The sequence below is a fragment of the Hesperophylax consimilis genome, chromosome 3 (assembly GCF_061612785.1).
Source record: "Hesperophylax consimilis isolate HC1 chromosome 3, BYU_Hcon_1.0, whole genome shotgun sequence".
In the NCBI taxonomy this organism is placed as follows: Eukaryota; Metazoa; Arthropoda; class Insecta; order Trichoptera; family Limnephilidae; genus Hesperophylax; species Hesperophylax consimilis.
In genome coordinates this window covers 40,320,269-40,347,090 of record NC_142838.1, presented here as the reverse complement: position 1 = coordinate 40,347,090, position 26,822 = coordinate 40,320,269, and the positions used below count along the sequence as shown (strand labels likewise).

Here is a 26,822-nt window from a genome sequence, read left to right as displayed (position 1 = left end):
ACAATTTCCTTTCAAACGCAAATAAAGGCCCCGATAAGCCATTTCTGTGAAAAACCTTAGAATTTTTACGTTGCGCTAAATTTCCAGTACGAAACGGCTTTGCGGATCGTCATCCTTCAATTTATCATACTTACTCCACCTAGAAACTGAAGGCAAAGACCTGTAAATAAAGTTTTAAAAAAAACGAATATTTTATTTTCATTAAAATGTGGCATCTGAAACTGCTTTTGAATTACAACTTCAGATGAACATGCATTGTGGACTGCAAATGAATTAAAAGGATACGAAATGAATGATGTTTGTTGGAATTGGGTGATAGTTGTGTAAAGAATGAAAAGTATGGAAAGAAGGAAAAACAGGATGACCAATCACTTACCAAGAAGGAACATGTAACACAATATAGTGAGTTCCAGCATTTTGTGTCACAAAATGTTCACATTATGTTTTTGCTGATAGAAAAAGATAGATATTCGAATAGAATCCCGACGATGATTCCCGGAAAGTGGCAATTACTGTCCTAGCAATTCCAACGATGGCAATTGGATTTCTAGCCCAATGATTAAATTACAGACGATGGGCAAAAAACCGGTAGATATGGTTTAATATCTCACAAAAAATCTGAATGAATCAAACAATGCATTTGTTGTAGTGTTGGTACACAAGCTTATGTACCCATTTCCTCCTCCGATCTGTGTTCAAACAAATAAAACTATGATTCAATAATCCTTTTCGACATCTGGTAAACAAAATGATAATAATTACCAGAAAGGAAACAGTATTTTCCCTGACTGTTGAGCGCCTTCTCATTGCAGCCATCATTGGGGTCCTTCGAAGCAGGCAGCAGCTCCCGCCCATCAGCGGTCTTCAACATCAGCAGCTCTCCTCCCTCGAAGGTACGCAAGGAGTTGGCCAGATCCTCATACGGTCCATAGATTGTGGAGCCGTCAATGAAGGCTGACGCTTGGTTCAGCTGTTCTCTGGGGCCTGAAATAAACATAGCCAAGAAATCAAAAACTGAAACTATATCATAATTCAGTAGCCGAATCTTCGCATTGATTCAATAATTAAGTACGTTACTAGATTACGCTTTTGCCACACCATTATTTATTGCTTTTGCCCTCTCCCATCAGTGGTTTCAGAGAAATCTACACTCTGTAGATTGCACCTTGGAACAACTTATCGGTGGAACTTACGAAAGCTTTGAGGACACGGGCTCAGCGTCTTCCGCCAATCTTCCCCTTGACTCGATTAACAGTTGGGTTATCTCATGTTAGTTGTCTCTTATGGTGTGGCCAACATATGTAAAACATGAGTTATCTACCTATTATATCATCAAATACAGTTTCGCAAATTTTGTCAATTCGGTATTGACATTAGTACTAAAGTAATGCTCTAAAAGTGGTTGTTATAATATGGTTTGTAGGCTGTACCACCATTAGATTAAGATTCTGGGATTATTAATAGAATGATACTCCGAGATTGAATACTTAGTTTATTGATAACCGAGTACAGATAATACGGATGTGTTTACTACTTCCGAGCTAGGATATGAGATCAAACTAGTACATGGGCTTTTATACTAGTATAATATATCTGTCTCGCTCTACACTGACTGAGTCAAACACCTGACTTTATTATCCTACAGTGGTGGATGTTTGATACGACGAAAAACATTAAAAAACAAATTAAAATCAATAAACTGACCTAAGAAGCAGCTTGGAGCCGGAGCAGACCTGACGAACTCCATGCAGGTGATGTTGTATTTCTCGTAGTTGGTATCCCCTGGTCCGATGGGCACCGGAAAACACTCTGGGTGAGACACTAGGCCTGGGACCTTATAGGTGCTGCAGCACGAGATTGCAGACCCGTTCTGACCTGGAAGAAAGTCAAAGTGAATTGGTGCGCCAATAAACAATGAAATTAAATCTTTCCAGTCGGATTCTTACTGGAATCCTTTCGGATTATGTGAATTTGTTTATGAAACCATTTAACGCTTTTGAAAGATTATGGTTTATATTATTTCATATGGTTGAACTCGGTCTAGGCAGTTAGTCATGCGGTGCGTGACGTTGTAAGGATATCAGCTTGATGCATGCCTCCTCCCAGCGCCCTAGGATGCATGGATTGGTTAAGTTAGGTGACTGAGGGACGGTTAGGTTACCTTGACTGAGCGCGGTGGCCGTGATGTCGTGGTCCAGGAACTGCCCCCACACGGCGAGCACCACGGTGAAGTCGGGGTCTGCCCTGTACACGGGTCGGTGCACCTGTATGCTGATCTGCCGGGCTGACGGCAGTTCCAGGCCGTCCTGGCCGACCCTGGGACTGGAAACTCCTGAAAATTATGCAATTTGATAATTTATGGAATTTGAATAAAATGTAAGTATTGCGATGTTGCCCAAAGTTGAATACTGAATGTATTCTAATGCGGCTAGTCTACGTTGGCTTAACGCGTTGGGCCAATGCGCTGGCCCAATGTGTACAGGACGACTTGGCCATTGCATGCGTTGGTGAATAATCTCACAATAGCCAGATACTCACTCATCTTCATCTTTCCCATCTCGTTCCCCTCTCTACTAAATTCAGCCTCACAACATAACCCAATTGGGGATGCCGTAGTTTCACTAGCTCTAGACGGTTGGGAGCAGTTGGGACTCTTGTGCGGTATTCACATTAAAATAGAAGATCAAATGGCTTACGCAGAAAAGAGAATTTTCATTGGTTTTTTTATTCTCTCCCGATCCGGCCTACCACTCAGCTAATGGGCAGGCGCATCCGCCGCCAAGACCTGAAAAAACCTCACCCCAGAACCCAGGCGCCGTTGCTAAGTCACCGATGTAGTGAACCACCAGGGGTGCACCAACAACAACCGAAGAAGAAGGTCCCCTTCATCAGTTTCCCGGAGGCACATCTGTGTTTAATGAAGTGACTCCCGTTGCTGTTGACTGACTTGTTAAGCTCAACACCAATTCTTCTCCACCATAGAACAATGAAGCAGATTAAGGGCCAAAGCACGTGACGATGATAAGATAGTGTTGTTAGATTTCCCAAAATAATTATTAAAAGTGGCTTGTATACACTACCATCTGCATAGTCTGGTGGCATGACCCTCCTGAAGGAGGTAAAGGCAACTCCCCAGTCATCAGTGTGCTCCAGGTTATTGCAGGTCCCATTGATTGACCTGTACTTGGTCCTGGAACACCTCGTCTTCTGGGGTTTTTTGCATTCTGGCAAGGACCACGGAGCGTCTATCGTGGGCCCTCTACCTATGCACCAATTTGCCTCGTATGTTTTGCTGAAATAAAATAAGGTTGTTGTTAAGAGAGACCTCAAATTGTAAAATTAAACCAAACTTTTAGTACACCACTAACAAGTACATTTGGCATTCTTCAAGGCACCATTACTATTTTTAATGTATGTAAATGACAATGTCAACTGTAAACTACTTAATCCTATTTGTACTGTAATCAACTCTTCTTCTGAAATTAAATATCTTGGTGTGATCATCGATAAAAATCTGAAATGGAAAAGCCATATTACGGAGTTAGTAAAGAGAATAAGGAAATGTATAAATATATTTGTTAGGTTAAGAAATATTTTAAATGTGAAAATACTAAAAAATGTATATTATGCTCTTGTTCACTCCCTGCTTATCTACGGAATCATAGGTTGGGGAGGATCTTATAAAAACAATCTAAACTCAGTAAAAGTCTCGCAAAAAATTATTATAAAGGTAATACTTAAAAAAAACTCTACTTTCCCAACAAAATTGCTTTTTAAATTGTTTCCAGTACCAAATATTGATGATATATTTAAGCAAACTTCCATTTTAAAAATGTGTAAAGAAAAAAATAACACAGAATATCAAGAATTTTACAAACTGATGAGAAATGGAAATCAATTTATTACGCAGATCTTTAAAACAACTCAAATGCAAAACCATTTTATTTACCAAGCCATAAAAAACTACAATAATCTCCCTTCCGAATTGCGCTGTATTACGAACCAACAAGAACAAATAAATAAAATCAAACTTTTTTTTCCAAAAAAACTTATAGTAAAAAAAAATAATATTATTATATATGGTTTACACATAACATTGAATTATTATAACAATGAATCTAAGTAAGAATCGTGGCTCCTTTATCAGGCACAAGAGCTCCTCTTTTCTGATAAGGTATACATGACCAATTATGAACCTAAATATTATATTTTGAAAAATATGTATGTATTAATGTAACCCATATGATCTATATTAAAATAATAAAAAAATTAAAAAAATATCGTATTTAAGTATAAACGGCAATAACTATACAACTCATGTTATTAGAACGATATTTTACAAGTTCGATGTCGAGGTGTGGTAAGAACTTTGGCTTCTTATGGAGGTAAAATGGAGGTAGAAACACTAGATCTGAGTGCCAAGTAGCTACATATTGACCTTTCATACTCTTTCCTCGAACCCCCTCTCCAAAATCTTTGGTCTCACAAAATCCAGGACGTCATAAATATCATGAGGATGACTACTACAAAGGAAGAAGAGCTGATTCCATGCGAACTTTGAACCATTTGTGTGATGTAACATGATTATACACTGAAAGAACCCGCAAATTAGCGGAGGTAGAGACAAGGTCTCTAAAACGTGATAGATGTTGAATTTTTTTGTTTTGTTTTACCGCACAACAGTCCTAACTGCTCCCAACTTGTTTGTTGCCAGTGGGAATACTAGAGGTGGCCCTCCACTACCCCGAAGCGTTTTAAGAAAACGGTATCTTTTCTTTCTGTCGCCGCACAGGTCACACGACTCAAAGCTACTTTTTGTAAAAACTACTAATTATAGACCCTGAGTGTCTCTGCTCAGTGAAGCACAAGGGGTGTTACTTTTTTTGTGAATACCTCACAAGAGTTCATACTGATCCCAACCGTCTAGAGATATAGCATCCCCAACTGGGGTATGTTGTGAGGTTGTAGGTAGTGGGGAGAGGATAAGGAAGGTGGAGGGGTACCTGGCTCTTCAGATCTGGTCTTCAAACACGGCTAGAGCCATTTCAAGCAACATTTCAATTCTGAATAATGGTCATACACCGGGGCGATACTAAGAGTATCTTCCACTCTCGAAAGTACCGCAAATGTACTATATATTATTTTAAATAAATAAATTGTGAAAAACCATAAATTAATCGAACACAATTTAGTTGCGCACGCCGGGATTTGAAACATTGAGAGCCTTACCCCTCGACCATGGAGGCCGTCACAGGACAACATCCCCCTGAGGTTAGGTTGTTGGTTTTTGTTGTTGTGTTGTGCCGAAAGCATAATATTCATTATTTAAAATGAATAAATTGTGAAAAAACACAAATTCATCCCGCAATCTTCAAATTGCTGGTCTTGAGCCTTACTCCTCGACCACGGACGCCGTCAAAGTTACAGTTGCATTTCAGAAGAGTTAGTATACCTACCATAACCAAAATACGTAATCTGGATCACTGAAGATCGCCAGCTCCTCTTTCGGTACATGGCCTTACCCCTCGACCATGGAGGCCGTCACAGGACAACATCCCCCTGAGGTTAGGTTAAGTTGGTTTTTGTTGTTGTGTTGTGCCGAAAGCATAATATTCATTATTTAAAATGAATAAATTGTGAAAAAACACAAATTCATCCCGCAATCTTCAAATTGCTGGTCTTGAGCCTTACTCCTCGACCACGGACGCCGTCAAAGTTACAGTTGCATTTCAGAAGAGTTAGTATACCTACCATAACCAAAATACGTAATCTGGATCACTGAAGATCGCCAGCTCCTCATTCGGTACATGGTACCACCCCGCCGAAATGCAGTAGTAGTGATGAAAGAACTAGAAATATGAAATATTGACTTCCGGGACAAACCACCGTCCCAGTCAATCGGCCACTCATCCGAGGTTAGAGGTGTGGTTTTACGACACTCTTCCTGCGACAGAAGCGTGCCAGCAATCTCCCGAAGACCCTAGAAAAATACCAGTGCCGGTGGGACTATGGCATCCCCAATCGGGGAATGTTGTGAGGCTGAAGGGAGTAGGGAAGGGAAGGAACTGAGGAAGAGGCAGATTTGGAAGTACCTGTCTAATTGATTTGGTTTGATTATTTGAATTGAACTAACTTCTTCACGAAGTACTTCGTGGCGTAATCCTTCGCGAACCCGGCTGCAGCGAGAGGCGCGGCGGGCGGTGCTGCGGCCATGGCGCGCTGTGCCCGGTGGGCGGCACTACCTGGTGCCAGTGTCCCGCCCCCGCCCGCCTGGCTCTTGGCAGCCGCCTCGAAGCGCTGGCGGGCCCACAGGGCGGCGCCGCCCGCGAGCCCTGCCGCTTGCAGTTCGACGTCCAGGGGATCGCTGTCCGACCAGTTGCCGGACCAGTTGCTTATCGCCACGTCTGACATTTAAAAAAAAGCACGAAATTGTAAACTATGTATTTGTGAATCATCATATACGTTAACACCTCGGTACGGTAGCAGGACAACAAAACAGAATATTTATTTTAAAAAAGCTTAAGGCTTTAATGCTTTAGATTGTTGTAGGATAAATATGTAGAATATCCACATTTCCTGTGAGGCAGTTCATTAATCTAGTCTCCCTAGGGGCATCACCATTGGTAAGTTAGTTTTGAACCTTGGAAGAAGCCTTTGTTGAAATTATCTTGGACATAGAATCCTAATTTAGCCAGAATGTCCTAGTACTGTTAATAAATCGTCCGGAAGCTTATAAGGCATCAGCAGTAATGCGACAACCCTTCTAGAACTAAAACCCTTTGGTAAAGGTCTCGTGAGTTGTAACATAATAACAAATTCAAAGTCATTAATTCATTTGGAGGTACAGTACAAGGATGAAAGCTTTTTCAAAAATAGTCCCTGGATAAATATTACCACGAGCATCATTTCACTTGTTTCGTTTGGGAAATAATTATGGAACCCTTGCATAGGTAAAGTGTTAGTCTGATGATCAACATTGAAACTTAACACTGTTGGGTAAAATCACTTAAAAACATGCTTAAAAGGACCCAGGTCTTCAAAATGAATATTCCATTATTGCAATCCAGAAAGATCAAGACCCTTGAGCTGGGATCTCAACTGATCTATTCTATTATGGGGGGAGGGACAGTCTAGAGCCTCAGGAGTTGCCCAGTGGGAATAGATGGCAACTTGAGTAGAATCGACTGACGTGGGAAATGCCCATCTAATGAAATCAAGTGATTTCTCCACTGAGAGACAGCCTGGGTTATCACTGCCTTGTAAACTCTGGTTCGCCATCAATAGGATTAGGTTCTCCCACATGATGCATAGATGGGGCCTTAAAAAGTCGATTAGGTGTGAATGCGTTGCGGTGCACATGTGCTCAACGAATGCCCACATCATTCATTCCCTGCAGGATTGGCGAGGATTAATTAATACATCAGTGAGAACAGGCTTTATATGCGATAGAAATCCAAAGTTCAATCGAACACATCTTTCACTCTATGAGGCAGCCCATAAAATAGATAAGATCCAGCATTAGCCATAAAACCAATCGATGAGTAGACCTAGAGAAATGATGGTGCACATTTTTAATTACCTTGCCTGGGCCATGCCAGAAGCAGGAGTGTGCCCATTGAGAGAGCTCCATCAGTCAGGTTCCCCGTCCCCGTGGTGCTGTTTCCATCGTCCAACAGGTCAGGGTGCTCCGCGGAGTAGGATATAGCGATGACTACACCCAATGCAAACATTAATCTGAAATTGACAAAAACAAAAAAGTCATACTTTACCCTATTAATTTTTATACACGACATAAATAATCCCGAACAACTTAAGTCTTCATCGGTTATTAAATGTTACGTGTGACTGACATCATGTATCAAAGAGATAGCATTAAATAAGTATAATAGTGTGCAAAGTTCTTCATTGTCTCTTCGTTATCATCAGTCATCTTCGGATAATAAGTTGAAAAAATTAGATATATTTTTTTTTATTTAACGCCCAGAAGGTTTTTACACAATAAAGTACATCTTTAACACGAGATGTAATAAGTTTGAAAATATTTTCATTAAATAAAAAATAAAAGAAATAAAAATAGAAGACATAATGTATAATAATAATAAATTGTGTTAATTACAGTCAATTGACTTTTATTCCGCCAGTTAAATATATGTTGCCATGACGGGTAAACCCAACATTTCCAATCCACAACATTTTGGCACCACATTGTTTTTTGCGACTTGTTTAGGCTAGGTTAGGTTAATATTGTTAACTTAATATTGCTAACATAATATTAACTTACTATTTAAATTCAATATTGATGACGGCGTTGGTATTTTGCCATTACTTATTAGTTTTTTCTCTCTATATCTATGTATCTATATTTTTTCTCTATGTATCCAACAGACATTATTTTTCTTCTTTTTTTAAACATTTGTTTTATAATACATATCAGTATATTACATATATTTATTTTCTAATTACCTTACGAGTAAATTATTTTACTGTTTTCAGTCTTACTAGTTTTGCAAACAAACATGAATAATTAGATGCATATACGAATGTACAATGTACATACATACTTTATACTTGAAACTTACAATATTTATTTACAATATTACTTTATTTAGATTTATGTTAATCTTAGTATTATCATTTGATTTTTTTTATTTAGTTATGCTATTTTATCCGTGTATTATGTTCAGAGATGTGCAAAATGGGTACCCAAAACCATTTGAAATGCAAAATGGAAATGGGTCAAAACTTTTCCATTTGAAAATGCAAAATGCAAAATGGTTTTTAGAAAAGCATTTCAAATGCAAAATGCAAAATACCCATTTTCAAAATGCATTGAAAATGCAAAATGGTTTCTCAGGTCAAACAATTAAAATAATTATAAAATTTTAAAACAATTTTGTCATTTACTAATGGACATCAATGTAAAACAAACATATTATATGATGGTACCTAAATCCAAAAACACCACGACTACAGATTATGAAACCACAAAAAATTTGCGCGGGACTAATGTTGCCAACGTAAAAACATAGAAACTGCTATCTAACATTTAATATTACAGCGTCATGTTCAGTATTTTTGTAATGGTATCACTCAATTGCCAGGGCTCCTACCAGGGAGCAACTTGACAAATGTAAATTATCTCTCATAGCGAGGTTGAGGACCGACTGATATTTGGGGCTTATGAAAAAAAGATGAGTGGAGATAGTAGGAAGAATGTTGCAAAAAAGTATTTAAAATGGAAAATGCATTGAGAAAAGCATTTAAAATGCAAAATGCAAAATGGTTTTTAGAAAAGCATTTAAAATGCAAAATGGAAGATACCCATTTTGCATTGTGCATTTCCATTTGAAATGGATTTATGTGAAATAAAGCACATCTCTGATTATGTTACACTTACATACATTTACTGTCAATTTACTATGTAAAAGACCGATAGGGCGTCAATGAATAATAAATAATGCTGCTAACCCATCCCTTTAATCTTTAAGCATCTAAGCGGAAACTTTCCATCCGATTGGTTTTCAAATCAAACGCTTATAATTAACCTACACAATACCTTTAGCGAGATCACCAAATAATCGTTATTGTTAGATAGTATTTGATCGAGTAATTTGATACTGAAACCTTGCTGCGCCTGCGGTCGGAGTCTCTAGTGAGAACAGACACAGCAGAATGTCGTATTTCACGTTGTAACCGAATACCAGATACTAGTCTCACGGATAAGTTACTTTATGCGTGTCGCCTTGTGTCCTGCATCTCCGCGATGAGAAATTATTACCTAGCAGAGCAAGACAACGAGGAGACATCACCACCTTAATAGGTCCTCCATCCGATCAGACTTGCAGAACCCAATACGTCGGGTTTCTGGAAGTCGGATCGTGTGTAGGCAAAACCGACTTTCACTTTGTCAGGCCGTCGGAATAATAATTATTCGTATTTGTAAAAAGTATTAACTTTATTGCTCACCATAATTTACAATATAAACACATATGTTTTTATTGAAAATAATAACTCGGTTGACCGTTCAACATATCGGTTTCTGCAAATCGGATCGTGTGTAATGCCAATTATCGGTGGTTTGCGCAAGTCCCAAATGTTAATTAATTCCAACGAATTCTTAACTACAACATATATTTTTTAAACGGATGCATACGGGATGTAAGCTATTTACATTTGATATTAATAAACAGTACCTCACCATTACAATATTTTACGTAAAACGATTTGAAAAAATTGTTTTTCAACTTTAACATTGACGGTGAGCACTATATTTTATTTTTCCAAACGATGAATCAGTAACTTCCCGAGGCTTTTTCCTTAAAACATCTCAGATTATAGAAATATCATTTTTTTAGGCCTGCTAAGGTAAATTTAACCGTAAGTCAGTCCAATACGCCAGGGCCGCGCATCACTTATTTTTGTACACGCCTTCTTCACTTACGGCGTTATGAATCTGACATTATTTTAGAGTACCTATTGTATACGGTATCTGGTCAAAAGATGATCTGCCGTTGTTTCTACCGATGAAGTGCACAGGTCAAAACATATACATTATTGAAGGCACAGAAATCTATTTTATGTGTTATTATGAAGAAACCTTTCAGATATTCGAGTGACGCTCTCTTTGAGGAATTTAATGTACTAGATGTCCGACAGTGCTATATAAAAAAATTGTAATCCATGTTCATAAAAATAAAATGAAAACAGCCGAACACAAACATCAAACCAGAAGTAAGGGAAGGAATGACCTTTCCGTTCCAACAAGCAACAGAGCGGCTTATAAATAAATATTCTCATATCTCGGTCCTAAAATATATAATAAAATCCCCTCAGCTGAAACTGTGTGAATTGTCATCCTTCGGTCTAAGAGTGACAAAATGGTTGTTGGATCTAGGCAGGACTGATTCCGAAATGATACTAAAAAATGTAATTTGAAATCACGAACGCCTCTATGTATCTTTATGTATCTTTTTTATGTATCTTTTTATGTATATTCGTTTTAACATCCTTATTTTAGCTAGTCTTAAATCCTGTATTCGTCTAAGATAACTTGAAACCTGCAAATTTGACTGTCCTGAAACGGGAATCCTTCCCAGTTGGACAGTCAAAATCATAAAATGTAATCAATACTATATTATAAAAAAATATATATATAAAAATAAATAAATAGGTACATAGTTTATACACATATACACAACCGTACTTGCCTTATAATAAATTAGTAAGGTTTTCACATACACGGTCGTTTATCAATTGAATACAATTTTCACCACGTTTTTTAGTAATACAGTAGGGTTTACCACCACTACTTGGATAGGAAGTAAGTACTTACACTACCTACCTAACTTAGATGTAACCGGATACGCAACCTCTCCGAAACGTCAAGTTGAATGTAAAGCTGTATTTCCGACAGCAATGGGACACTTATTTGGTTTCTGTGTAACGCTAAATCAATAACATATCGAATTTCACACTAATAAAGAACGTACCTTCCGAATATAATCACCCAAACTAGAAACTGTATCTATGTATTACGATGATTTTTTTAAAATTTGAAAACCACACAATTATATTTTTTATATATAACTAGATGAATAAATAATAATAATAAAAATTGGATGACTTGTATAGCGCCGTTATCTTGCAAAATCACCTCAACGGCGCTGTACAAATTTAAAATACATTTCTACAGTGATCTATGTTATTACTAACTATTTATGGAGATAATATACAGTACAATACTTACCTGGTATGTCACTTAAGATTAACACTTAATTAACATTATCTAATTGTTTATTAGCGAAATTTAGATACAAGATTTAGGACATAGGTAATTGGAAAATTGAATATAACTGGACTTTCTCTCAGGAATGGTATATTTAATGGGTATGACAGCTTAAAAAGGTAAGTTTTTAGTTTAGACCTGAATTCTGTTGGACTTGTTATAGATCTTAGTTCCGGAGGGAGTTTATTCCAAGCCTTCGGCCCAGCTACTCCGAAAGCGCGATAACCAAACTTAGTGTTTGGCTTGCGCTTAGGTTCTATCAGCCTGCCTACAGCTGATGATGTTGCTGATCTATGAGTTGACTGCCTCAGACCAGTGTTTTCCGGGACGCATAGTTCAGAGATGTATGGTGGAGCCATTTCATTGATGGATTTAAATACCATCCAGCACAGTTTGTACTGGATTCTTTCAGGGCACTTGAGCCAGTGAAGGTTACGAAGGTGTTCTGAAATGTGTGAATATTTTGAAATCCCGGTTATGAGCCGCGCTGCTGCATTAAACACTGATTGAAGTTTGTCAATTTGATATTTTGGAAGGCTGGCATAAATGCCGTTGCAGTAATCGAGACGTGAGAATACGTAAGAGTTGATAAGTAGTTTTGTTGCTTTTGTAGGAAGGTTTCTTCGGACAGACTTGAGTTGTCTTAGGTGAAAAAAACCGGTGCTCATAGTCCTATTTATTTGACTTTTAAACGAAAAGTCTGATTCTAAATTGACACCGAGAAGTTTGACTGTTGTTGGCTTTGTCCGGACTTAGTGTAGGAAGAAATTTTCTGCTAATTTTGAACGTCAAATGTGTAAAATTCAATCAAGAAGTATCAAAATAAATAGAATGGAATGTAATTCCGGATAGGGGGGGTTTTTTTTCGAATCTCATGTAGATGAGGGGGGCCACCACTTTTCCAACGACGCGACTGTTCAAGGAATGTGATGTGTGAAAATTTTCATCAATCTCGCAATAAAACTGTAGATTTGTATATAAAAAAATGTTCCTTATAAAGGATACATCATCATGTTTCGATAGTTTGAAAACGAACAACATCGTTGGCTTTCCGCTGGGGTAGGCAGAGAGGATAGAACGTCTCCCAACTTTTCCTGTGACACACTTTTAGCTTCATCCACATTCAGACATAATTTCATTCATAACCTTTTATTATTCCAATTCTCGACATGACCAAACACAAGATTCAAGTATTTGATTCAGTTGATAATGCAATAATATTTTTGTGTGCGCCCCAATTTATTTTTCCTACCACTTTGCTATAAAAAGGAAGCGAAGATTTAATTTAATTTAGGTAAGTACCAAAAACTTATGAAGCTTTCAAGTTGTCTGTCATCTTCGAATGTTAAAACATAGACACATCCTGCTTCTCCAGCGTTGTTTATTCAATGACTTCAAGTTACTAATTTACGATGAGTAACGTATTACTAATTAAAGTTATTCTTGTCTACACAATATTCATTGATTTATCTACTAATATTTAACTAGCAGTTTTGTGAATAGTAGACCTAACGTCCTAAAGAGTATGATTCTAATGTTCTTTTATTGTTTTATAAATCAAAACCCTAAATTTGATCTAAAATCATAAGATGCATTATTTTATTTATTCATGTTCGCTATAAAATGGTAGTGCACCAATATATTACGGGAAGATCACAAGTTTGAGGTAAATGTAAGTATAAAAGATCAGGGAGGGCAATTTTATTATTATTAATTATTTAATGTAATATTTAAAAAAAAAAATCAAATAAGGAATTACACAATTAGTCCATGGAAACGTCACAACCTCAACGACAATTCTTTTTCAAAGCTTCTTCGTGCAGGTAGATACCTACTTACCATAATATTGAATAAATCTTTACTTGGTCATTAAAAAGGTTACCATCTTGAAACGTAAAAGGAACCTACAAACAAATTTACAAACAGACGAAATGCAAAACGGTCGAGGAAAAACAGGACTTTATATCTTTGGAGATTTTCTCTGTAAATTAGTTTCAACAAGCTTGTATCCCAGGAATATCTGATAAGAGGTAATATTTGAAAAGAGGTAACATTTGATAAGAGGAACATTTGATAAGAGGTAACATTTTATAGGAGGTAACATTTGATAAGAGGTAACATTTGATAAGGGGTAAAATTTTATAAGAGGTAACATTTTATAAGAGGTAACATTTGATGAGAGGTAACATTTGATAAGAGGTAACATTTGATGAGAGGTAACATTTGATAAGAGGTCACATTTGATAAGAGGTAACATTTGATGAGAGGTAACATTTGATAAGAGGTAACAGTTGATAAGAGGTAACATTTGATAAGAGGTAACATTTGATAATAGGTAGTTTTTCCTTTAGGTTTTTATCTACACAATATGAGATAAAGAATGTCTTACAAAAATGTGGAGCAGATGCAGCACTGCATCTTCCGGAGTCTCTCTCGGCGGAAGCGGGCGGAGGTGGCTGTGAAGACGTAGGCGGGGGCGGGAGGGCCGCCCACTAGCGGAGTCCGCTCTGATGAGGAGGGCTGATCCATCTTTGATAGTATATATGTCTATCTGGAACCTAGAATTATACAATTGTTTTAAAATGATAAACAAATGTATACAAGACAAGGTTTTTATGCAAAGCACAAAGGAAGACAAATTATTAGCCTGAAACACCCATACAAATTGAAAAAATCTTCCGAGAAAATATGAATGCCTTCGATGGGAATTGAACCCGCAGCCTTGCAGTGCCGTGGCAGTCAAATTATTTTTCTGTTAAAAATATTATATAATTTTTTGAAAAATATTAAATTCAAAGAAAAATTCTAGAGTTCATTAAACCAGAATTACAGAAGGAGGAAAAACCAAAATTAGTATATTTATAATAATAATGGTGTGAAGAATTTGATTAAATTGTTTGTCTGTGGAGACTGAAAGTAGGTAAGGTTAGATTAGGTTAGGTTAGGTTACGGTAATTACAATAATCATCTTCAAAGATTCTCCTTGTTTTTCAAGAAAAAACATCTTGAGAACAGCTGTAGAATCTTAGGACGAGTGTTTCACAAAATTTGAACAATTATCAAATAACAAAGTTGATTTTCAAATTCTGTGAAGGTTGTATTCAAGTTCTGTTATTATTATTCAGTTTTGTTAAACAACTGGCCAGTTATGATATAATAACAGACCACGAATAGAACCTTCACAGTACTTGAAAATGAATGAATTGTTCAAATTTTTTGAAACAACCCATCGTACAAAAAAATGTACAGTGCCAGGGAATATTTTTCCCGTGTCAACAGAGGTACAGCGGGTAATTTTTCACAAAAAGGCGCTATATAATTTTTTTTTTGTTAAACTTCCGATTTAGTTGTCCGGGTTAAATCTTACCCAAAGGAAAAACTTAACCCTTCCACTCACTTTTCCACAAATGATCATCTAGTCAATCAACATTATGTAAGTGCATTATATAAGCAAAATAAATACAAAACAATACAAGAACAACACGTCAACTCACCAGAGATCAAATGGGAAAATAATTCACCGACTCCAGATATTTTCATATCAGAGGGTTCGGCTCGGTAGAACTTCTAACAGGGCCTATAAATCCTACTGATCCCTTAACATAAATAAAAAAATTATTATTATTAGATGTGCATATTTTACTATAAATATGAAATGATAATTTTTCCTACCCGATGGTGAGGTAACTACCTATTGCTTCTGCAAGGATTTTTTGTTACATAATAACTCGTTATGTTGTTTTAAGCCCCCGCATTCCAAATTTCAACCGATTTATAACATACTAGCTGTACCCGCCACGCGTTGCTGTGTATCAGTCTGTATGTGCAGATAGAGAAAAAAAACAATAGTCTTGCTTTTACCTCCAACAGATGGCACTATCTTTTTAAAATCATGTTTGTCTAACAGATGGCGCTGTTTAAAAAAAAACAAGTTTTTACTTAGCACAACTGACATCAACATAATATGCATAGGTACAACAACACAAGCATATTTGAATGCAACATTGTGTCAAAATTTTAAAGCCAACAATGGAAGAACTTTCGGAGATATAAGATTTTGAATAAACGAACATTTACATTTTTATTTAAATATATTTCTCTTGAAGAATTCAATTTTTTAAGTTTCTAAAAATGTATGTTATTTTTTAAGACAATATACATACATTTTTAGAGCCGAAATGGTAATTATATGAAATTCCCTCGATAGAAAAAATTGAAAAGCATGCTCCGAGAATTTTAAAAACATGTTTTGTTTGGTTATTTAATATGTTAGAAGTACGAGAAAATTCACAACGTATCTTTATACATAACATAAGTATTTTTAGAGAGATTTTTGCTCTATTTTAAACGAATCGTGTTTAATTAAATATTTTTACAAGTTTCGCCGTTTTTTTTTCTCTTCATATTAGGGCGCTCCCTCTAATAATCGTACTTACATTATATCTCCCTTTCAAACCAACTTCTTGTAATTTCTGAATATTACTATGAGCTTAAAAGCTCTCTTCATTTTGCTTTTACAGAAAAAAACATGACATTAATTATAATAGATTCATGTATAGTATTGATAAATCAAGTTTAAAATATCAAGGTTTTCTGGATATTTGCTTACAATTTTAATTCCGAGGTCAGCCGAATACAAGAGGAATCATTACATAACGAGTCAATGACTCCACCCAATCTACAGAATTTCAGGTAAAAAACATGTTTTGTTGGGAAAGCGTTTATCTTATCTCTCAACCCAGCTTCCAGCGTGTACCAATGATTATACAACGAACCACAATCTAAGACTTCATTCTGTTATAAGGTTATTACTTTGTAAGCGGCCTAAAAGAGAAGATACAAAAATGTAGACAGGTACACGAATATAAACTCGGAACTGAGTCATTTACATACTCGCTTGTCCCTAGAGTGTATTCAATAATATCAATGTATACAAAAAAATTAAATATTATTGTATCCATATAATTAATATAAATTGTAGTAGTTTTGTGAACTGTGGACCTCGCGTTCAAAAACGTTAAATTTATCTTATTATATAAATTGTTAAAAACCAAAATTTTCTCCGAAATCATAAGATATGTAAGTAGGTACATAAATACCTACTTAATAATCAGCCGTATAATATTTTATGTAACATTTTTCAAATAAAGAATTACCTAATTTGTCGACACCATGACAATTCTTTTTTCGAAACTTTCTTCAGGCAGGTAGGTACCAAACTATTGAAAACCTCAGCCAAAGTTGCCACAAACGGAGAAAAGTTTAAATCCTCTTAAAAGGGGGACTGCAGCCTTTTAACGAATGAATTAACAGATTTCCTAGCAAACTATCAGTAAAACACGAATGTGTTATGGAAATTTGGGAATACGTGTTGATAAAATTATAATATTAAAGCATTTATCATTATACATATTTATATGAACACGTGTTCCCATATATTCTGAATGTACTAATATTTTATTAGGAAATGGCTTTCCATCACGTTTTTAACAGGATTTGAAAAAATCAGCCATAGCATAGTATTCTGCATCGTAGTCATCATAATAATCTCCAATTTATTAAGAATCACTTCAAATTATTCGTAATCTGGTTAAAAACGGGATTGCAGGCCTTTAACGAATAAATTGATAGGTTTCCTAATTACCCTACAATAAAACACGAATGTGTTTTCGTGATGTCGGATCACGTGTTCTAAAAACATGGAATGTATTCGCATTTCTTCATAACCGGATTTTAATAAATCAGCGATACTCATTTTTCTCCGTGTACACAAGGTGGGAAAACAAGATTCTAATAAAAAAACGGTTATAATTACCATTGCCCTTTGTAGACCGTGTTATTTTAAAAACCGTTCTAAATACCGTGAAAAACAGAAACAACTGTAGTTAAATGTTATTTAATAATTATGTAATTAATTGCAGATGAGCCGTATTAATTATTGTTCATCTTTAGCATTTATTTGTCAGTTGAACAAGTTCTGAACTGCCTACGCGTTTTTTCCTCACTGTGAGTATTTTCCGAGTTTGACCTTTTAAATCTATTACAGTCTCAATATGAATTCTAAAATATGCACATTACTTCGCTCGGTAAATAGGTTTGTTTTAGTTTATTTAGATTTTGTTATCTCGACTTCGAAAACAATCTTCAAAATAGTAATAAGTCAAAACAATGGCCTACATTATTTGCACAGGCGAAAGTAAATGAACCGATGCTTCTAGTTTATCTGGCGTTTCTTGAAAACATTGAAATATAATAACAAATATTTAGAATGTAACTAGCGTAGATAAATCAAGGGATTGTTGGAATTCTTGACACAACAGTCCCAAAAAATAAACGCTGTAATATCTCACATCATATCAGGTAATAATCTGATTAGCTCACGTCATAGTCAGTTCAAATTTTGATATTGACACTTAAATTCAAAGCAAATTGGAGTTCAGTGAACCTGATTTCACGCAGGACTTACGCACAGTACAGACAACTGAAATAAGTATGTTTGATGACTTGATAAATTAAATTTATTCATATGGAAATGGAAAAAATGAAACTGTTAGGACGGGTTGTTTCGGAGAATTTGAACAATTCATCAAATTTCAACGTTCATTTTCGGGTTCTGTGAAAGACTTATTCAAGTTCTGTTTTTATATCATTGTAGGCTAGTTGCTTGACAAAACTGAAATAAAAACAGAACTTGAAAAAATCTTTCACAGAACTTGAAAATGAACGTTGAAATTTGATGAATTGTTCAGATTCTCCGAAACAACCCGTCCTTAGTAAATTTAAAAGTTTTAATTTATGAACCCGTTCCTTATCGTGAAAAATAATAAATTAAGTAAGTAAGTAGTAAATAAAAGGTAAGTAAGAATTTAACGAATAATATTTCTGGTTCTTAAAAGAGCTATCTAATTCAAATTCTAATGTTTAATAATGTCGTTTTATTAGATATAATAAAATACTATTATTATTAGAATACTACCTGTCTATTAGGTAGAATTACAAACATTTTCAAAAAGGTACAATCTGTTTACTGAACTATGATGGCGTTGAAGTATCTAAAACCATTATCATGACATTAAAATATAGTAATGTTCTGTGGTTTTCAAACATACACTCTTTAGGATACATACTAAAGATTCATTAATTAACTTAACGTGCACTGCAAAGCTTTGAAAATACTGTGGTGCTAGTCGAATGCTCACATGATGTAAACAAAAATACTGTGGTGTTAATCCAATGCTCACATTATGTAACCAAAAATACTGTGGTGCTAGTCCAATTCTCACATTATGTAACCAAAAATAATGTGGTGCTAGTAGAATGTTAACATGATGTAACCAAAAATACTGTGGTGTTAGTCCAATGCTCACATTATGTAACCAAAAATACTGTGGTGCTAGTCCAATACTCACATTATGTAACCAAAAATACTGTGGTGCTAGTCCAATGCTCACATTATGTAACCAAAAATACTGTGGTGCTAATCCAATGCTAACATTATGTAACCAAAAATTGCTAAACAACTTTTTATTTATCATTGTTGGGTTAAAAAACACATTGAATTGTAATTTAAAATAAACCAATAACTTAATAAACACCACTTTTATTTTTATACTTAATGTCGACCAGCTTTCGCTTCAATCGTAGCTTCTGCTGTTTAATAAAAACACAGGGTCAGGTTACTTCATTGAAATGGAATAGGGATGAGACTGGATTATTTGGAGGCACCAAAGCCAAAAAAATTATAGCAAAGTCATCAACAATCAAATCAACCTAAATAAAAGTCCGATACTTGTTCCCTATTGACAAAGTCCACTCTCTTCCCAACCCCCTGCATACTCCAAAACCTCACCCAATGGAGCTCAGCCCAATATTTTGCAACCCTAAGTGCAAAGTTAATATATTGATAACACGTGTTACTTGTAGAAGGAATATTTTACATTTGAATAGAGTGTCATATAGCCCTGAAGAAGCTACGGTTGTTGCGAAAACCGGTCGACATTAAGTATAACAAATAATATTAGTGTTTAGTAAGTTATTGTTTTATTTAAAATTATAATGTCACATAACAAAGTATCTGCTTCAAAAGAACAAGCATTACATTATTGTAACCAAAAACGAAACGACTATAACTTACCGATTTAAACAATAAAAATCCGCTATCAAAAACAATTCATTACATTAATTCATCACTTGAACTCTTCAATGAACAACACACAATCTTTTTCCAAAACATGAATATTATTATAAAAAAATAATTAATAACTGAAAGTTATAAACACCAAACACAAAGCTTTACTGACTAGGCTGTTGACATAGTGATAGTTAAATGGATACTAAACAAGAAGCCTCTTGGAGGTTTTGTCCGACCTTCCTTCACCGTGTGGTTGAAATGTATCCTTCTCAGTTTACGTAATAAAATAATCGCGGTGTTGAAGTTTTAATAATTAGATTATTTAAATAGTAAGATGTTTCTGCTGATAAATCTTTAGGAAAACCGGTCCCGCGCTAGAGATGGACATAAGAAATACATTTATTTTGCTTAATTTATAGATCTTTATGGGTGAACTCGTAGTTGAGTTATACTACAAAAAACAATTATACAAACGACCTCAAGATTATATAACAAATTTAATATAATATATTCTATGATGTGAGATAACGAAGTATGGGAAGCATCTGTATAAAATTTAAATTAAATATAAAAATTTTAAATACCCATCATGGATTATGTGAAAAAAGTTCTAACAGATATTTTATCGAATTATAGTTAGAGAACTTTCAATCCCGGGAGATCGGGAATCCCGGACCTTTGTCAGCACCGTAATCCCGGTGCTTAATCTTGTGCCTGGTATTTGTCCTAATCCCGGGATATTTATTGTTTTCACGACCTTGTTTCAAATGCGGGAATATCTTTTTTGTTTCCAGCTTCTCATTTATTGCACAATATTCTTGAGATCTTGGGACACAGATCATAAAGATTTTGGGGTAGGTTACATTTATTGCGCTGTTTCTTAGAAGGAAGGAAGCGCCCTTGAGGTGAGTTTGCACAAAAACGGCGCTATAAAAATCATCAAAATATTAGTATTATTAATTGCAGCCTGAATAACATTCAGTATGTATTTAGTCTGGTTACGTCATTGCGGCGGGATTTTACTATCCGGGAAGGCAGACGAGCTTTTACTTCTATTTGTTTTGCACATGCAAATTCATCTGGCAGATTAAGATGTTCTCCAAAGAAATCTAAACCCTAATCCATTCCACAATACAAATATGAAGACGACAGACGGTTGCGGTCTGTCGTCTTCATCTTCAAAGATCAGGCGAAGAAAATGTATATTTCTCTCTGTCGGAATTAGACATAGAAATTGTAGAGCAAATCGATTCATCTCTGTCTGTGGAATAAAAGCTAGATGGAAGTATTCGTTATGGACTTCATTTCAAAAATTCTATTCAGAAATAAGAACAATCAGAGATAAATAAAATATTACGAAAATGATCTGGCGAATTTCGAATTTGTTACGCAGCGTAATTGTAAATCTAGAAATTGTTAAAAAGATTTAAAATCAATACCATCAGCTAGCGTAGATCTGAACAGGTTTTTCGGGATGTTGGAAAATGACGACGAAAATAAGATTATCACCAATGATGAAACCTTTGATCAATTAGTTGAGGTTGCATTTTAAGTCTCAAAATATTGATTGAGTTCTTTAATTGTGTTATTTATTTTTCCTATTTTCGTCTTTTTTGAGTAGCTACTTTTATACTAGCGGAATTATTTTTGTTTTTTTATTAGTATTTTTTATTTATAATAGAAGCCCTGAAAAAAAATACCCGAAGGCCTATGTGATCTTCGGGGATGCAGTGCGGAGGGTCTTTTTAGGGAAATGAAGGAGTAAAAGTACTGGAGTAAGAACACGGGCACCCCCGCTAAGTCACCAAACGTAGCGAACCACATGCTGGTTATCCAATAAATGGTTCACGGGGCAGCGGTATACGATACCCGCCTCCAAAAATTGATAATGTTTATTAATAATGTACGAATTTATTACCTAATCTACGTATAGTGCTTGAAAAATAAAAATAAAACTGATTATTTGAACATTTTAATTCCTGGAGCTGGCACTGGGATCCCGGGTTTGAAAATTGCTAGCACCCTAATCCCGGTTCTAAATGAAAATTCCCGGGATTGAAAGCCCCAGGTGACCGGGTCGGGTCGGTTTGCGTATAGCTAGTTCTAAATGAAGTTCCCGGGATTGAAAGCCCCAGGTGACTGGGTCGGGTGGGTATGAGTATGGTTAGTTCTAAATAAAATTACCGGGATTGAAAGCTTCAGGTGACCGGGTCAGGTTGGTTTGCGTATAGCTAATTCTAAATAAAATTACTGGGATTGAAAGCCCCAGGTGACCGGGTCGGGTCGGTTTGCGTATAGCTAGTTCTAAATAAAATTCCCGGGATTGAAAGCCTCAGGTGATCCGGTGATAGACCTATGGCAGGGGTGTTGGTTATCCAACAAATGGTTCACGAGGCAGCGGTACATGATACCCGCCTCCAAAAATTAAAGATAAAGTTTATTAATAATGTATGAGTTTATTACCTAATCTATGTGTAGTGCTTGAAAAATAAAACTGATTATTTGAACATTCCAATTCCTGGTGCCTAAGTGCTAGTACCCTAATCCCGGTTCTAAATAAAATTCCCGAGATTGAAAGCCCAGGTGACCTGGTCGGGTCGGTTTGCGTATATCCAGTTCTAAATAAAATTCCCGGGATTGAAAGCCCCAGGTGACCGGGTCGGGTCGGTTTGAATATAGGTATTTTTTTTTAATATGCCATGGAAAATCGGTTTGGACATTATTTTTTAAGAGGGGAGTTTATATAAAAAAAATGTTCTTTAAAAAATAAAAAAAGCTTTCTTTCTCTTTCTACATTAGCTCCACAAATAATTTCCTTCAGGGCCTGAGTCATCTTAGGGGATGCTGTATAAAGGGTTTTTTAAAGGAAATAAAGATCTGGAATGAAAAAGGTATGTGGGATGGGTAGGAATCTGTGGGTTACTTTGTCCAGAAGTGACGGATGTTTGAATTCATCATTCCCGTGACAGGAAATGGGTTGAGAGAGTCCTATTGGAGAGGTAAAAAGATCTCCTTTAACAATTCTCTCCAAATCCAGCCCGCCACACAGTAGGTGGGCAGACCTGAACACGGCACCCCAGGTAAGGCTAAGTCATCAAACGTAGCGAACCACTTGAGGTGACCTATGGTAGAGGTGTCGGTTATTCAATGGATGGTTCCCGGGGTGGCGGTGGTTCCATGGCAACGGACAGTGACAATTCAACACACTTTTGAAAAGTGATACAAAATCAAATATGATTTAAGATTTTCACGGCCAAAGGTATTTTTGTAATTTGTTTTTGGGGTGTTATGCCGTGTTGCGCTAACTCCTTCTTTGTTTATTTGTGTTATTTTAAATAACACATCTGCCCTGATGATGGACACTGCAATGCTGTCCGAAACGTTGGCTAAAGAAGGAGTTAGCGCAACACGGCATAACACCCCAAAAACAAATAACAAAAATGATACAAAATCTTTGAAAATGGCCTATATCGTAACCTGTTTAACCTAGTTTTATCTCTTTTCACGACTCTATAATATCACTTTTCAAGAGTATGTTGAAGTGTATTGAAATGCCACTGCGTGGAGAAACTTTCTAAAAAAATGCTCTCTTCAAATAATTCGTATTCCTCTCAAAAATGGGATTGTGGGCCATAAACGAATGAATTGATAGGCATTCTGATAAATTTAAAGTAAAATACCAATGTGTTATCACGATGTTAAAACAAGTGTTCAAAAAAATCCTAGCAGTTTTACATTTCGTCATGATATATTATTAATATGAACACGTGTTCCGATATAATTACGAATTAACCGAACCAACAGTTTATCAGTAAGCGCCTTGCAGTCCCGTTTTTAAAAGGATGACTAATCATTGAGAATTTCTATAAATCATCATTACTCATTTTTCTCCGTGTGTCCTGATTTGCCCGGTTACCATCTTATTTAAATCATATATTTATGCTAGGAATGATATTGACTCCATATGTTATCTAATATATAGCATTATTTTGATTTATTACTGACAGTAGTGGGGCACACCGTTTTATTGAGATTTGATTTCAGCTTTCGTTTTCTAGTAAATCAAGTTGGAATTTTTAGAAGTCAAATTAGAAAACAATTTGTCGCTACTACGATACTACTGGTAATTACGTTACCATCTATTTTCAATGTCATTTAAAATGCATCGAAACATATAACTGCATAGAACCACCTCGAAATAAAGAAAAAAAACAACCATAGAAAAAAGCGATAAAAGAAAAAGATTTGATTAGTTTCCCGAAAAACACAGTTTCCACTTGTTTCCGGACATCGTGTATATTACGAATACATTTTTTTATTCGTATAAATTAAGGTATTACCTTCACATTTTTCAAGAGGAACGGGATTGAATGTAATATATAAAACAAGTTTTATAATGTTGTACCTAGTTTGTCGCTGTAGGTAGCAATCTCACCGAAAAAAAGAATATATTACTATTAATATATGGATGATTATGAAATCGGCATAGAAATCATTATGTATACTTAGTATTCTAATACGCTAGTAACTGAATTAATATAAATGGGTAAATAGCTACTAGAACTTAATGTATTTATCTTAAAACTGTATTATTGATAGCAGTATAAAATAACAATAAAACTACATTGTTGATGTAGGTAAATAGCGATCTTAATATTGTCTTTTTTTAGTTAACCCCCTCACAAGAGGGGTAATATGTCATCTTTTGGGATGCTGTGTGGAGGGTCTTTTTAAGGAAAGAAAGGAGTGGAAGTTCTGGGAAGGTAAAAGGTGTGATGATAGGGTAGGAATCTAGGGATCATTGTGTCCAGGAGTGACGGATATATAAATACATCCATCCCACTACAGCGCAAGGCGATGGGTCGTGAGACCAGTTGGAGAGGTCAGAGGGTCTCCCCAAACCAGCCTCTCCCGATCTGGCACCCCACGCAGCAGGTGGGCAGGCGCATTCTGAACACACCTCACCCGATGAACCCGGGCACCCCTGCTATATCACCGACCGTCGCTTGCCACTTGGGGTTACCTATGACAGAGGTGTTGGTTACCCAATAAATGGTTCGGGTCCCAAATTGTGATTGTGGTTTGCTGGGAGATGAAGATGATACATGATGTGAGAATACATTGTGTATACGAGCACATACGAATATTACGAGTGCCTAATTGTTTAAATGTATTAATGTAATATTAATTATTCTGCAAAAACTGTAGCTTTAGATTATTTTTGATAAATGATCATACCTACTTACTGTTTCAAGCTTGTATATGCATATTTACATACAAACTAGTAGGCAAGGCATTTTAAAATAATTATAATTCAATATGAGGTACTTAGTAAATACCAATACTTTTTTATTTGTTCTTTTATTTTAATTATGTTTTTAATACAGCAGGACTGGGAGAATAGTGCAATCCCAGTCTGCCATATTAAAAGTCATGCAACCAATTATTATATTTAAAGAGAAAAGAAAAATAAAATAATAAAAGTAAGTGAAAAACATAATATGTAAGTAACGACAACATTACTTGTGTTTTGTTTTTGTGTTTTTCATTAAAAAAATGTATTGAATTAATTAAATTAAATTAACAGATCAACCGAGGTCGTCGCATCTACATCCATCGCTCATAGAATGGATAGCTGAACCATTCGGATGCAGCCACAACAATGAATTTTGTGTAAAAACGTAATGGTTCGTTTCGCAAGTCATAAGAAAATAATAACAATAATAATATGGACCGTGATAATCGATTGGAGAAGATAATATAAATGTTTTGACGACTTTAACAAATTTGTCGTGGAAACTAATTTCCTTTGTCAACCCGGAGTGTCAACAACTTTGGAAGGAACGATCAACCGCCAAAAATAACAAAACAGTCAACCATCGTTCCCTGTCGTAACGTTTGCGATCTTTCACCAACACCACCCACCACCCACCTTCAATTGACTAAATACTAACATTGGATTATTCAGATCAACAAAGCCTAAGCCGTTTCAACCAACATTTCGATTATAATGTATTTGAAAAGTATCTTCCACCCTGTAACAATTTCTTACAATTCATTTTTACATCACCGATAATAAACTACAATAATTCATTTTTACATCATCATAATTTTAAAACAGATCTTAAAAAGCTGTTTAATAATTTTATAAGTTACTCACGAATTACGAACAATAAAAATATTCCTTACCTTCGCCGGATATTCGTATTTGGTAGGTACCTTCTTATTAAGTCAGAATCATTGAATGGAAATAAAGAGAAAAAAAAACGTCGGCAACCAACAGCATAAAAATATTATTAAATATACAACCAAGGTAGATACCTAACTGTGAAGCTTGTCGTCGATATAAGTACCAACTTTCAATTACTTGTGGTTGAGTGGATTGAAAATAATGGTATCAGGTTTCAGATAGTTGATCTTATGATACAATTAGTTCGCAATATCGATTAATCTAGAACATGTCTTCGTGTTTAGGGCAACATTTTATATATTAATTAAGAAGTTTAGATATATACTTAATATATCTAAACTACACCTAAAAGTAATACTCCATTATTAATTACGTTATGATATTATACTCACAATGCAACATAAAAGTTATACTAAACTTTTTTTACTAAAAATAATGATACAATATTATGAATAATGGTAGTAGCTAACAACGTAAGTTTACTATCGGTAATAATAGGTTAAATAATGGCAAAAAGTAGTAATTATATCAAACAGATAAGGTTTATAAATTAAAACGAGCGTTCATTAAAAACGTTCTTCGAATATTTTAGCGGGAAAACTTTTTCAATTATTTTTGTGCGGATGCTGCATTGGAAAATATATTTTATGTTCTGAGCGGTGATTGGTTGACTTCATTTACTTGTAGCCACAGGATTGTTAATGATTCTAGCTTGT

At 35.4% G+C, this 26,822-nt stretch overlaps 1 protein-coding gene across 2 annotated transcripts in view; it reads right to left on the bottom strand.

Annotated features, from left to right (window-relative positions):
* cd (peroxidasin homolog cardinal) overlaps positions 1 to 20,102 on the bottom strand; it is a 42,069-nt gene extending 21,967 nt beyond the window's left edge. Inside the window, exons 1-8 of one of the 2 annotated variants that reach the window (XM_089651137.1) lie at positions 19,920 to 20,102; positions 14,175 to 14,343; positions 7,580 to 7,734; positions 6,134 to 6,404; positions 3,081 to 3,292; positions 2,162 to 2,332; positions 1,705 to 1,875; positions 763 to 984 (exon numbers count right to left, since the gene is read on the bottom strand). In XM_089651137.1, the coding sequence (XP_089507263.1) occupies positions 763 to 984; positions 1,705 to 1,875; positions 2,162 to 2,332; positions 3,081 to 3,292; positions 6,134 to 6,404; positions 7,580 to 7,734; positions 14,175 to 14,314 (1,342 nt within the window). In that variant the 5' untranslated portion in view covers positions 14,315 to 14,343; positions 19,920 to 20,102. The remainder of the gene's footprint in view (positions 1 to 762; positions 985 to 1,704; positions 1,876 to 2,161; positions 2,333 to 3,080; positions 3,293 to 6,133; positions 6,405 to 7,579; positions 7,735 to 14,174; positions 14,344 to 19,919) is intronic. The other variant, XM_089651136.1, reaches the window with a different exon arrangement.
* Positions 20,103 to 26,822: the final 6,720 nt, after the last annotated feature.